The sequence below is a fragment of the Acomys russatus genome, chromosome 21 (assembly GCF_903995435.1).
Source record: "Acomys russatus chromosome 21, mAcoRus1.1, whole genome shotgun sequence".
In the NCBI taxonomy this organism is placed as follows: domain Eukaryota; kingdom Metazoa; phylum Chordata; class Mammalia; order Rodentia; family Muridae; genus Acomys; species Acomys russatus.
In genome coordinates, this window is record NC_067157.1 from 33311871 (window position 1) to 33325740 (window position 13870).

The following is a 13870-nucleotide window of genomic DNA, read 5'->3' on the forward strand; positions in this document are numbered from 1 at the left end:
TCCCTTCTTTCTCCCTCAGCATCTTAGTAAAGAAAATCTCCTCATCCTCATCCTTTGCCCATGGAGAGAGTGCCTTAAAAAAATCACTTTACCTAATCCATCCTTTTTGCAGATAAACTCACTTCACTGAAGTACATGATCTGATGTGCCCACAGGAAGGTGAGGGCACTGTTCCCCTTAAACCCCTCAAACTCAGATTTCTTCCCCTTAATGAGGTCAGAGTCATTGGCCCCCATTTAAAGGGAATGAGTGGACATTAAAGACCTTTACAGTGGGAAAACAGTTTGAGTCTTAAAAAGTAGCTGACATGAAATAGACCAAACCTACAAAAATTATTCCAAATTCAAATACTCCACCCTACGGGTGTGTGACACAACCCACAAACTGTCATGAGGTCATGAGGGCTGCCAGGAGCAGGCACCGTGGGCGCAGTCCAGAACCTGTGCTGTAAGCAGTGTTAAGAAGCAGAGTGGGATCCGGCTCCAGTGAGAGAGCAGGGCTAATGCATACCTTTGGGTCTTCTGGAATTTCCATTCTTTTGCAGCTCATCTTCCTCATTAATGGTGAATAAACCAAGGGGAATTGTCCTTGCGTGGGTCTTCTTCAGCCTCTCTTGTCGGATAGCTGTAGCTGATCCAGGCATAGTGCTGCTACTTGTTCGGCAATTATATTAAATATATATGCTTATGTAACGGCAGCTCCCAGGAAGCTGCTAGTTCCCAAGCCGCCGGTTCATTCGAGCACTTGTAATAGATCCCCGATGGGTAAACAGTGTGCAGACAGCTGACAGATACTACCAGCTACTTGGCAACTGAGATCCTGCAGCTCCCCTCACCTAGCAGCAGCCCCCTCCCACTCACTCCCCGCAACAGGCACACGCGCTGGCGAGTAAACACTCTCACATGCACGCAGGGCGTGCACGCGCGCACACCCATTCCAGAAGGACTCTATTAAAGGCGTGCAGGTTCAGATGCCTCCCACGGACTGCCTAACCTGTTCAATCAGATCCCAGCATCTCCTTCCTGCCGCGACACTTTCCCCGAGTCTTCTTTTTGCTACTGCACCGGGGGAGGGTGGGAGGACACGGATGGGGACGTTCGGCACACAGCAGAGGGTAAAAGATGACAAGATGCCTGCTGTGAACAGTTGCCCAGACAACCCAGACACAGCCTAATCAAGGGAGGGCAGGGAGCGGCTGCCCTAGGATGCACAGTCCTTGGAAATCACCAGCAGAGGCTTAGTTGCAGTAGGAGGCCACTGGGCAGCTCCTTCTGCCTCCGGGTAGCAGAAGACAGCCGCTGGATTGGTGGAAGAGGAGAAACAGTTTTGCCAGCATAAACAGCAGACAATTCTTTGTGAAGGAGAGGGGAGAGTAAGACAGGCTCTCCTTCTTTCCTTTGATAGGTTGTTTATTACAGTAAGGAAAGGACAAGGCTGGCATCCTAGGGCTGCCTCACTCTCCTGATAGTTTTTAACACACTGTGTCTGTATAACGTCTGTGTCTGGTAGCATCTGTCGTGACATACATCGTTTTGCATGCATTTTCAAGGTGTTTTCAACCCAACTATAAACTCTCTCACTTACATCACCCTGCCCACTGCTGGGTATAAGGGCTGGCAAACCCCGCTGAAATGAATACATCCTCAAGAAAATGTTTCCCTCCAAAGGTTTGGGCATTTAAATTAAGTTAACACACACTTAGATCTGAACTGGCAAAACTCAAGGAAAAAGTGTGCTAACCTGTGTGCGACTTGTTTTTACACAACAGTAGAGCGTGGCTGCACTACTTTCAAGGTGAGTTCCCAGGCCTCGGATGCTTCTCGGCAACGAGCGGTTAGAGCAAAGCAAAAGCTCTGCAGTTTAGTTTGTTCTCATAAGACAACAAATTTCACCGAAAAGATCCATGCGCTGGAGATCGTAGGAAGACCAGTGAGGAGACCAGAGTCCAGCCACTACCCACCATGCCCAAGGTGTTCGTGTCTGGGGGACACACTCCAATGACAAAGAATGGGTTCTTCACACTATAGCCCGAGAGGTCACGGAAATCTGGTTTACACCAGTGTGTGAAAATCACCTAAATGGAAGCTTCTGCTTCCTTTGTACACTGTAAGCTGCCCTTGACGACCTTTACTGGAAAAAAATGAAAGGCTGACTGAAGGGGCCAGAAGCCCCCGCCAAAGACACCGTGAGTCCAAGTCAGAGGACGGAGCCCACTGATGAAACACGCTGAGCTTCACCACAGCACAGGCTGTGCAAGTCACCATGGCCAGTCACCACCTGACAGACAGGAAATGGGCACAGAAAAGCCAAAGTCAAACAGCCAACTGGGTCACTGAGTCAGGACTAAACCCTGGCCACCTGCCCCGGGAGTCAAGACGCTTCTGTCCTGGGGCCTTATGAAAGCTGACTTGTCTGTCACAGCCACAGCTGCAATCGCTCACAGGGAAGCGAACAGCCAATAGTAACAGTGAGTTGGATTTTCTTTTCATACACATTTTCCCATTTTCTATTTTGCCCACTCAGTCACCAGCCCCCTCCAGCCTGAGATTGCTTTCTTAAATGTTACAATCCTATCTCTGACGTAGGACTTTGCTCTTACACAACCCCAGGAATGCTGCGGCTTGAGCTCTCTTCATTTAAGATGCATACTCATTTCATATCAGTTTTCTTTTGTGAGTATGTGGGATGTGGGTGCATGTGGAGGCCAGGGACTGACGTGAACCTGCCTCCTTCAACCACCTTACTTGTGAGACAAGTCACTGCTTCAGTTAAACTGGCCAGTGACACCGCTGGGACCTGCCTGTCTCTATCCTCTTACTAGCCAGTGACTCTCCCACTACGCCATCCTGCCCCCTGGGACCTGCCCATCTCTATCCTCTCCCTAACAAGAGTTAAAGATAAGGGTTGCTGTGGGAAGCTCGCATGTGGATGTTGGGGATCTGAACTCGGGTCCTCGTGCTTGCACAACATGGTGGGCCACCTCTCCAGTCTGAGATGGCTTTCTTAGGCGTTTCCATGCAATCTTCAGCAGACATAGCAGTCTGCTCTTACAGTTCCAGGGCTTGGTCCCTCAGGGGCACAAGGTAGCTGCCACCTTCACCCCAACTCCTTTGACTTCCACACTTCGATTCACAACAAAGGCAAATATGAGACGGGGGAATGGCAGGACATTAAATTCAAGTATTCCCTGCAGTAAAATGGGCACCGCTCTGAACTCCTGAGCCTCCTCTCCAGCTACTCAGACAGGATCTTGCTACGTAGCTGAGGCTCACATGGTGCCTCCTATGTGGCACAAGTTGGCCTGGAACTCTAAATCCTCCTGCGCCAGTTGCCCAGGTCGTACTTGACGACGGCACCACAGGAGTGTGCTACCACACCCTGCTGTACTTCGAGGTAGTAAGACTATCCTTGCATGTCACCTGCATACAGAGTCCGTGTAGGGGAAAGGGCACGTAGGCATAAGGAGACTAAAAAGATCTCGCCATTACTTTCTCGAAATTGTTAAAGCAGTGTAATGAAGGCTTTGTATAAAGTTGAGACAAATGAAACATGGCCTAGTGAAATAGGGTAGATTTTACAACTAGACCAGCATTAATCTGAAAAAAAAAAAAAAAAGCAATAATCATAAAAAATATATATGTTCAAAGGTTTAAAATAGAGTTAGGTATGATGGCAAGTGCCTACAATCCCAGCACTTGGGAGGCTGGGACAGAAGGATCGAGACACTGGGGCCAGCCTGGGCTAGACGGCGAGGCTCTGTCTCCAATAAAACAAGCAAACATGATGGTGCTGTGAATTCTGCCTCGTTGTCCTCCTTTCCCAGATGGCTGCGCTAGCACCTCTGGCCACATTCCAAATCCTGAGGTGGGAAAACATGGGACAGAGTCAGACCTGCTGCTGCTTAGGGAAGGCGGCTCAAGGCATGGACATGGCTGTGGCAACGCCGTACAGGGCTGAGCATGTGTAGCCAAACACATGTGCAAACATGACCACATCTATGCTATAAGCAGAGAATTAGAAAACAGCAGAGCCCATGATTGGAACTGAAGAAACCCGCTTAATCGGTGAGAGGCATCACCTACAATTTTCCTTTCTAAAAGCCTACCTTGGACTATTTGAGGGCTGTAGTTGAAAACAGAAATTATCACCACTGGGTTGAGTGGCTGCCACTGGCAAATTATAAGTTCTATGTGTGTATGTTACCCACTTTTCGGTAGAGCCCAGAAATATCAGAATTCTCTTTGATGTTTTTTATTATTAAATGAGGTGCTTAATCTCAAAAACTACTGAATTTAGTAATGTTTAAAATATTTGATGTATCCCCCCTCAAGGTAAGCGGTAATTTACCTTCAGCAGGGGTTTTTAGAAACCCACACCGGAATGCAAGTTTACAACCTCATATGGCTTGAAAGTGGCAGGTTGATATGGGATCAAGCCACTCCCAGGGAACAAGGGGGCCCAGCCATTCCCATCCTTCACGTTAAGGGGCTCTCTCACAGTTTTCTAGGGCGCTGCTGCTTCTGTGGCAACAAAAGCACCACATTCTGCTATCTTGAAGCAGTATAGCTTCTAAGAGTCACAAAGTACACTGCACAAAAAGATGCTGACCCTTTGAGAGGAAACTCAAAAGAGAGGTTTTGCTTTGATCTTCTTTTTTTGACCATCTTTTGTGAATGGGCACATGAGAGAAACTGAAAGTACTACACTAGTAGTGGCAAAGCCATCAGCCAAGAAGGGCCAGAGCCCTGCAGTGCTTTTCATAGCACTAAGCACTTCACAATGCCAACAGAGTGCATTTTCCTGTGCCTGTTCTACCGTGGCCAAAGTATATGGCTGTAAGTACATAATGCTTTCTTTGACTCTTCCTTAAACCCTAAGTTTTACTTGCTAACTTGGGAATATTATCAAATGCCATATTAAACTTTAAAAAATATTATGTATATAGTGTTTGGACTGCATGTATAACTGCACACCAGAAGAGGACACCAGATCTCATTATAGATGATTGTGAGCCAACATGTGGCTGCTGGGAATTGAACTCAGGACCTTTGGAAGAGCATCCAGTGCTCTTAACCTCTGAGCCGTCTCTCCAGCCCCACCACATTAAACTTTAACGTAGGATGGTGTTAGAATGCTTCTTGCCTTCTTGCTCACGATTCTTATTGGCGACACCTTATGAGCACACATTACATGGACTTCCGAACTTGATAAGAACTGTGCATGGAAGGGCCTCTCCTGGAACAGATATCCAATTTGGAGGGCTGGTGAGATGGCTTAGTTCTGCTTTTGTAGAGCAAGTAGGTTTGATTCCCAACCAGTACCTCACAACGGCCTCTAACTCCAGCTCCAGGGAATGTGATGCCCTCTTCTGGACTCTGTTGCACCCACACTCATGTGCACATGCTCAAATGCAGACACACACATATACAACAGTAATGATAATGGCAATAGTAATAATAAATCCTTAAAGAAGGGGTCAACCTCACAGACAGCAAAATGGAGCTGCTACAGCACGTGGATGGGCAACAGACTCACCACACATCATCAACGTGAGGAGGCCATAAACACCCTTCCCCCAAAGTATCAAAAGGTGTCGGCAGGTGTCCAGCATGCAGAGCAGGACAGTCTTACTTTCTGGTCTTCATGCTCCATGGCTGTGAACAAAATGCTTCAGATGAGATGACAAATGACATTTTGAAGGACCGCAGGACTCACAGGCATCCAGGCCACAGCAGAGGTGTGGGCTTTGTTGACAAGATTCGGGGATAACAGAATCAGTGTTATCATATGGAGGGATTTCTAGCCCATCCTCCCACTTTGTAGCCCAGGCTGTTATGTGGTTAACTACATAGCCCAGGCTGGATCATGATGAGCTCATGAGCCTCTTATTTTATAGCTACAGTTCTAGGATTACAGGCACACCACCATGCCTGGCAGAATTTCTACCTCTAATGTAGATCTGGAAGACAAAACCAAGACCAGTGGCTGGAAGCTGACCGAGTGTAACAAGTTGTATTTTTATCACTGTGGGCAGCCATGCACACATGCTGACCTGAGGTGCTGATGTTAGACTAATGTGTTGTGTATGGGCTGGGCTTTTAAGGCCTCAGCCCTTTTCTGATCTGTGCTTCCTGCTTGGTGAAGATGGAAAGTACAGCTATATACGCAGAAGGAAATGGACAAAGGGAAAAACAAGCAAACAAACAAACCAAATTCAGATAACCCTTTTGTTGTGATAAATCTCTGCACCTACCCATAAAAATAAACCTTAGGTGGTTCATTTTGCAAGTAGATACAGGATGCTCTACTTTCTGCACTGACAGTCCCAGAGATTTGGGCTTTAATGCTAAGTAATAGAACGCTGGAGCATCCACTGTCCTCTGGTCAGGACACAGTTGTACTATGCTGATTTTCGCACCTGGAATGCACAGATCCCCTCATTCTCCTACTAAACATGAAAATGAGGATGATTACAGAGCTCTTTCTTCAGAGAGACAACTTATTCTGGGTGGCTCACTGCAACTATGCGACTTGAGAGGAAATCTAAAGGTTTCGGGTAACGAGCAATACACAACATTAGCAAACCAACACACTTTGCTATTTATGGGCACTTTAAGGACAGTGATCACTGTCTTTAGATCATTACAGAACTGGGCACATAACAACATATTCAACACTCATTTCACAATGTGCCGAGATTTCCGCTCAATCCCAACTTTGCTGTTTTCATTTTTCCCCAATCTTTCTCCTTAAAATTTCCTAACATCAAAATAAGCAATAGAGATGTGCTTTGCCCCCGAGACATTAGGGTAGCATAAGGGCCAGGGATGTGCTGAGACTCAGGTTCAATCCCCAGAAAAAAGGTTTAATGTTCTTTTCTTAACCTCACAAATCAGACAGAATTTATTTTCAAAATGTATCATTTAAGAAATAATTTAAATGATTTGAGCAAAACTTGATTTTCTGAGGGCCTGAGTATCAGCCCAGACAAACAAAAGCGCCAGCATCTTTGGCTCAACACATAATAAAGGTATAACATATGTACAAAGATCTGTTTTGAGTTATGTTTCTCAGTGTAAACAACTGCGACTTGCAGCGTAGGGCTTTTCCACTGCAGTCTTGAGCCAGAATTCCTTTCCCAAGAAACCCCAGTTTTTGCTGCTAACGCTTACAATAGAGTGGGTCACACCTACCTACCCACATATCCAAGGATATCTACTTAAAGTTAGATGACTGCACAGGTCTATCACATCCCACATTCATGTCAGTGGCCATAAACTTCACTGGGTAGAATGGATACTGGTTACTCATATAACTCCCCAGCATGGTAATACTCTTACAATGATGGTCATACGATTGGGATCAGGACACGTCAAACCAGACCTATCAAATCCCCTTTTATTTTTATAAATGATCTCCCATTAAGAATCTAATGGTAAGCTTAAAAGTATTAGCAAATAAATCACTTGTCATTTTGAGAGATAAGCAGTCATGTTTTCTCAGTATTAAGTGGAATGTAGAGTACACACACACACTATCATAAAGCAAACCCACCATCTCATTTAGGAACTCAAGTGTGTAATTTTGTGCATAGGGTACAGGGAAGTCAAGTTGGGGATAGCGTGTTTTTCTGTGAGAAGGTAAAAAGTACATGAAGGGTGCAGCTGGGAGTGAGGAGGAAGCTCACACCTGTCCTTCTAGCACCTGGAGGCCAAGGCAGGCGGACTGTCTGTGAGTTTGAAAGCAGCCAGGGTTGCAGCTGTGAGACCCTGCCTGGAAGATGGAAAGCAAAACAAAACAGAACATGAAGGTCTGGATGCTAAACAGTAGACACTTAATGGTTTGACAACTAGAACCAATTCTGACGAAGGACACCGGTCTCCAAGATCGTTCTGAAAGTAGCCTACAGGAAGTAGTGCCGACTAGAACGGCCAAGTGATATAACCCTGGCAGGGTGACTCTTCAGTCAGTCAAAGCGACAGTGAGAACTGTCAACAAGTGTTACTGTCAGCAGCCAAACAGACATACAACACCGCAAGCTGGACTGTAAGACAAGAGGCAGATGCCTGTAGGATTCAATGGAAAGCTCGGATGCTCTCAAAAGAATGTAAAGAAAAATGTAAAGAAAAAAAGATTCTGAGCAGAATCACTGCTCTCAATAAAAGCAAGATATGGAGCATTTGTTTAATTCCCATGAACTGGCTACTGCTACCAAAGCTGTGCCCTTGTTTATTTTCAATAAACACTTTTCTCTTGTGTTTGAATGAGCTAATGCCATGAAGGTTTTAGCGGGGGGCGGGGGGTGCGTTATGTGGGAAGAAATAACTCCTCAGAGAGATGAGTAGTTGGCAAGCACTTCCTGGGCCCCTCTTCATCTCTAAAGTCCTTTCACTCTTCACACCCACCATCTAAGTCTGTGCCATGTACACTTTATTTGGCGAACTTCCTTTTAAAACACCCTAATCTTACCATTATACGTCTTAACATAAGGCAAAATGCCTACACTCTGTTAAGTCTACTAAACCTCTGAAGTGCTTTGAAAACTGTTCTAGACACAGAGCTCCCCTGCTCCCTATACCACACCCTTGAAACTAATCCCTTTATATCCTGAGAAGGGTTTAATTTATCCGGCTCACTGGGAAAAGATCATGCTTATAAACAAAGGGACAGGTGTTTACATAACTAGTTGTTTATTTTAAAAATATCAGGATACTGAAATCTGTTCAGGAATGTATTTCCAGACAGGGACGTCTATAACAAGAACTGAAAAAGTGACTGGGTCGGGGTGGGGGTGCTGAAGAGATAGATGGCCCAATGGGTAAAGCACCTGCCATGCAAGTGTGAGGATGTGACTGAATTCCCAGCATCTATATAAAGTCAGACATGGTAGTGCATGTCTTCAAGCCCAGCACACACACATGTGGAGACAGGAGACGGGAGACAGGAGAATCATGGGATGTTTATGGACCAGAGAACCTAGTATATGCAGAAGGAAATAAACAAAAACAAGAGTTTTGTTTGACGCAAATCAAGTGCAAGTTGAGGACAAACACCTTAGGTTGTCTGCAGACCACGTACCATGGCAGGTATAGGTATTAATGTACATACACTTATAGACATAGATATAGGCACAAACACAGGCAGACAGACAGAAAGACACACATTCCAAGACTTTAAGATTTATTTACTTTTATTTTAAGTGCCTGAGTGTTTTGCCTGCATATATGTATGTGCACCATATGCGTGTCGGGCACCTTCACAAGCAAGAAGAGGCATTGTATCCCCTAGAACTGGAGTTACAGGCAGTTGTGAGCCACCATGTGGGTGCTGGGAACTACATCCTCCCAGAGAGCAGCCACTGCTGTTAATCACTCAGCCAGTGCTCTTAAGCACTGAGCCAGTCCTTTAGGGGTTTTTTTATTTTGTTTTGTTTTGTTTTAAAGTAATTGTTTACTGTTTGGTTGGTTGCTGGGATCAAATACAGGACTTGTACATGCTAAGTAAGCGGTTTACCTCCAAGCTCTACCCTTAGGGCCTGAATGCTTTGGAAAGCACACAGTGCTTTACAGTGTTTTGTGAAACTCAATTCCTAGCTGTCTGAGCTCCACACTCCAAGTTCTAGCCTGAACCATTTGCGGGACTTACAGTGGCCTTTTGCCATTTCTTCTGACATTTCACACATCCCTTCTCCCTTTGTAAGCTGTCCGCTTTCTCTTATGTCCAGCAACGTATCCTGTGGTACCTCCACCACTCTGTATGGCTTTAATTACATAAAGGGTTTAGGTTTTGTGTTAAGAGCTGTTTCTTCCCCTCTAGGTGCTTATGATGAGCAGCAGGTACACACTGGACTTGTTCACCTGGAAGTAAGCTGGAACGGAGCGCCTGGCTGTGACCCCGGGGGCAGGAGGTCCACGGAGAGTGTGAAGAGCTGGAGAAGGGCTCTGCCCTTTATGGCTTCACTGGGCGAGATGCACACTTACCGTTTCCCTATCTAACGCCATTTGAATCTTACAGATCTCCTGCACTGAAGCAGCTCCATCTCCTCCTCCTCCTCCTCCTCAACTTCTTGGAATACTTTCTTCCAATGGCACAGCCATCTCTCCCACTCCCACTTTGGTTCTTAATAGTGCCTGTGTCTTACTTATACAGTCCCTTATGGAGCATGGAACATATAGGAAGAATGTATCTTCACAAGGGGGCCTGAAAGTATAATGTCACTGTTAGAAAAACATATTCTGGATTTATTCTTGTTTGTTTGAGACAGAGTTTCTCTGTGTAGTCCTGACTGTCCTGCACTCACTTTGTAGACCAGGCTGGCCTCAAACTCACAAAGATCCACCTGCCTCTGCCTCCCAAGTGGTGGGATTACAGGCATGCACTACCGCATGGGGCCTGGATTAAATCGTAATGTTGAATATACTAAACAATCATTTCCTGTAATGTACTGTAATTGAGGAATGATACATTTTAATACTTCTACAGTATCGTGAAGCACAGTTGCTTCATCAGGCACCACACTGGTTACTGCACATAAACACTGAAGAAACTATTCAGAGACTCTAAATCAGAACCCATCCAAGGAGGCCACCCATTTTTAACTTTGTTAAGTTGTTGTTGCTTTTTCTTAATGAGATATAAAACCTAAATTACAACCAAGCCTGGCTTGCACAAATCATTTCCTAGGGAGAAATGGTCTCTCACATCTGTACTCCATACAACCAGGATGAGCTTTTGCAACTTAAGGAATTTCCTTCTAAAACTGGTGACTGAGAAATGAAATCACTTCATGAAGCCATATTTGTCGTCTGTTTCTCCTGGAAGCTTAGTGGAAGATGAGCTACCCAGGCCCCTGTTTTCCTCAGAGGTGGTGCTTTAGCGTGAAGGAGTCTGGGGACCCTATCCTCGCGGTCAAAGGGTAAGTCTGTCTTCGTGGCATGAATCAAATTAGCTTCTGTAATAATAATATTTTAAGAGAGAACTTAAGATAACTAAATCATTTTGTGTAAGATAAAAGTGAGATGAGAATGAGCCAAGAGGTGCCAACACTGGCACCTGCTTCAACAACACAACATGCTCTAAGTGTCCCACAGGCTAGTACAGAGCGATCTGAACAGAACACTGGTTGGCATTTTTTAAATTTAATTAATTTATTCAGATTACATCTCAATTGTTATCCCATCCCTTGTATCCTCCCGTCCCTCCCTCCCTCCTGCTTTCACCCTATTCCCCTCCCCTATGTCTGTGACAGAGGGGGACCTCCTCCCCACTATATGGTCATAGGCTGTGTACAAGAAGAATATCATGACGGGCGGACCTGGGCCCAGGGCTTCTGCTCAAACGACTGCACCAACCAAGGACAATTCTTGCAGTAAACATCGAACCCCCTTCTCAGATCTAGCCAATGGACAAGACATTCTCCACAGTTGAGTGGAGAGTGAGGACTGACTCAGACGTGGACTCTGGTGCCCCATATTTGACCACTTCCCCATGGTGGGGAGGCCTGGTGGCACTCAGAGAAAGAATAAGCAGGCTGGGTAGCATTCTGACAGGTCCCAGCCTTACCTGGGACAGTGAGATTACACAGCTACAATCCGTTCTGAGTCAGCACTGCATTCCAACGCCCTCAACACAGTGAGCTCACCAAGTTCAGTAGAGCCTTGCTTAAGGGAGAAACTTGACATGTCAGGGTATGCCCACCTTTGCATGGTAAGGCAGCATTAACCCGTTAGAGCAAGTGACGGAGGCCTCAGTGTTCTTGCACCAAGTGCTCAGTATAATTCCTGAGCAGTTTCAGTTCAAAGAGCAAGGCCTCACTCTGTCCTTGCAAGGTCTGGCGTCACATTAAATTATTTTCAGTATGAACTTGTGGAGAAATCAAAAGCATTGTTTTGAGGGGCCAGTTCTTGTTATTTTGGCTCTAGGTCTTATGGTGATGCATACAAGGCTAAGCTACCAGGAGAAAAAGAGCCAGGGAAAGCAGGGATGCTGAAGGTCAGGCCTCACTTCAGAGTGCAACAGATGGCTTTGCAAACGCACAGACACAACTGCTGCACAGGAGAGCGCTAGGCATTTCAGCACATGGAGTGTTGTGGTGTCAGATATTAACTGGAGTGGGAAGAGCCATGCAGAGAAAAAAGTTTCATGTGAAAACAGCAAGGAAACCAAGCCCTCCTGCCTCGGGCACCACAGAGCCTGGTAGGAAACCAAGCCCTCTAGCCTCGGGCACCACAGAGCCTGGTGGGAGGCAGAGGGGAGAGATTGTCCGCCTAAAGGCCATGGGCATCCAGTCTCCCAGGGAACAGATGGAGGAGGTCATACCTGTCAACTATTTATAGATGACAGAACAACCAAGGTAAACAGAGGCCACGAGGTCACCAGCAACTTCTCTGGAGACGAGTATTTATATTTTGACAAAATGCTACTCACTCCAAATTAACTTTTTTCCCTTTTTAGGGAAGAAGGAAGAAGAGTAAAAAGGAAGCAGAGAGAGAGAGAGAGAGAAGAAAAGCTCATTATATGACATTTTGACTAGCTCCCCATTTATATATAAACACATACAAGCGTGCCATTGAGTGTGTGTTTATTTGTCCATGCAAATGTACTCACATCTATTTTTATATCTATATATTCTTCAAAGAGTTTTGGGGAGAGAAATGGAACAAAGTGTACAAACTTCAGGATAACAATAGCTGTAAAGATTTTCCAGGTTGCTGTAAGCGAGGACCTCCTGACACCTCCAAATTAAACCTACGCAGACAGTCAAATGGAAGATCACGAAGCGGAAAGTGGGTTGAAACCAGTTTTCAGCATGGACTGCACACAGGAGCCACCTGGGGAGTTTTAAATCCACTGCCACCTGGCTCCCACCTGCAAGATTCTCTGATAATTGCCTGGGCACTGTGGGAGTTCTAGGTCTCCGAGTGATTTTAACTTTTTGCCAAAAGCACCACGGGCCTGAAGTAATGCTGCTCTAGCACATGACCTCAGCAACTGTCTCAACAGCAAGACCTTCTTCTGCCAAGGGGCGAACCTTATTCAAATGAGCACTCTAGGGCTGTGGTGTCACCAGGCTAATGTAGAGCATCTGCCACCATGAACAGAAACCAATCTGAAGCGAAGGCAGAACTCGATCAGCCAGGTCCTGTCTGCCCTGTCTGCCACATGGAAGGCTCAGGCCAGGAGCTTCTGAGAAACACCGTGGAGATTAAGATCTTGAGAAGCAGCCAAGCTTCCTGCAATGGGAACCCATCTTATTTATAGCTGAATTATTATGCATTTCAGAGCCACCCAGCACCGCTTGGAGGAAGGGGGTTCTTCCTAGAACTTCACCTTGAAATTTGAACTAACCCTGGAGTCCAGCTTCTTTCTATATTCAGTGTGGTGTCGGTGACGCACGTTTTATGCACAGAAGGATATGACACAGTACAGGATGGTCCTATTTACCAGAAAGCCAGCTTTCAGCAGGAGGTTTTGATGGCAAATTCTAAAAAGCCATGGAATTTTAAGATACCTCCTATGGGAATACTCTAGCCTTAGAAACAGCGATTTTCACTAACCATGCTTACAAAGTGCAGCTCACATATGGAAACCCGCCCACTCTGCTTTCTTGCCCACCTGTGCCCACCTGTACTCTCCAGCTAGTTGTGCCAACCCTCTTGGGCATTTTCTCATGCAACTGGGTTTTAAAATTATCACACAAAGTAGCGGGGCTCATGCCTCCGCTTACTTTCTTTGAGTAACCTCCCATCCACCCCCCACTTTGCTGGTTCCCCACATGGGTTCCATCATTCCCCACCCCCCTCTAGATGTCTTCCTGCTCACTCATGGTCACCTCCCCAACCAGGTGTTTTGAAATAGGATCTCACGTGGC

General features: G+C 45.9%; 1 protein-coding gene across 1 annotated transcript in view; it reads right to left on the reverse strand.

Annotated features, from left to right (window-relative positions):
- Positions 1 to 1056, reverse strand: part of Map7 (microtubule associated protein 7) — a 116054-nt gene extending 114998 nt beyond the window's left edge. Inside the window, exon 1 of the mRNA XM_051164642.1 lies at positions 511 to 1056. Within this exon, the coding sequence (XP_051020599.1) occupies positions 511 to 643 (133 nt within the window). The 5' untranslated portion in view covers positions 644 to 1056. The remainder of the gene's footprint in view (positions 1 to 510) is intronic.
- Positions 1057 to 13870: the final 12814 nt, after the last annotated feature.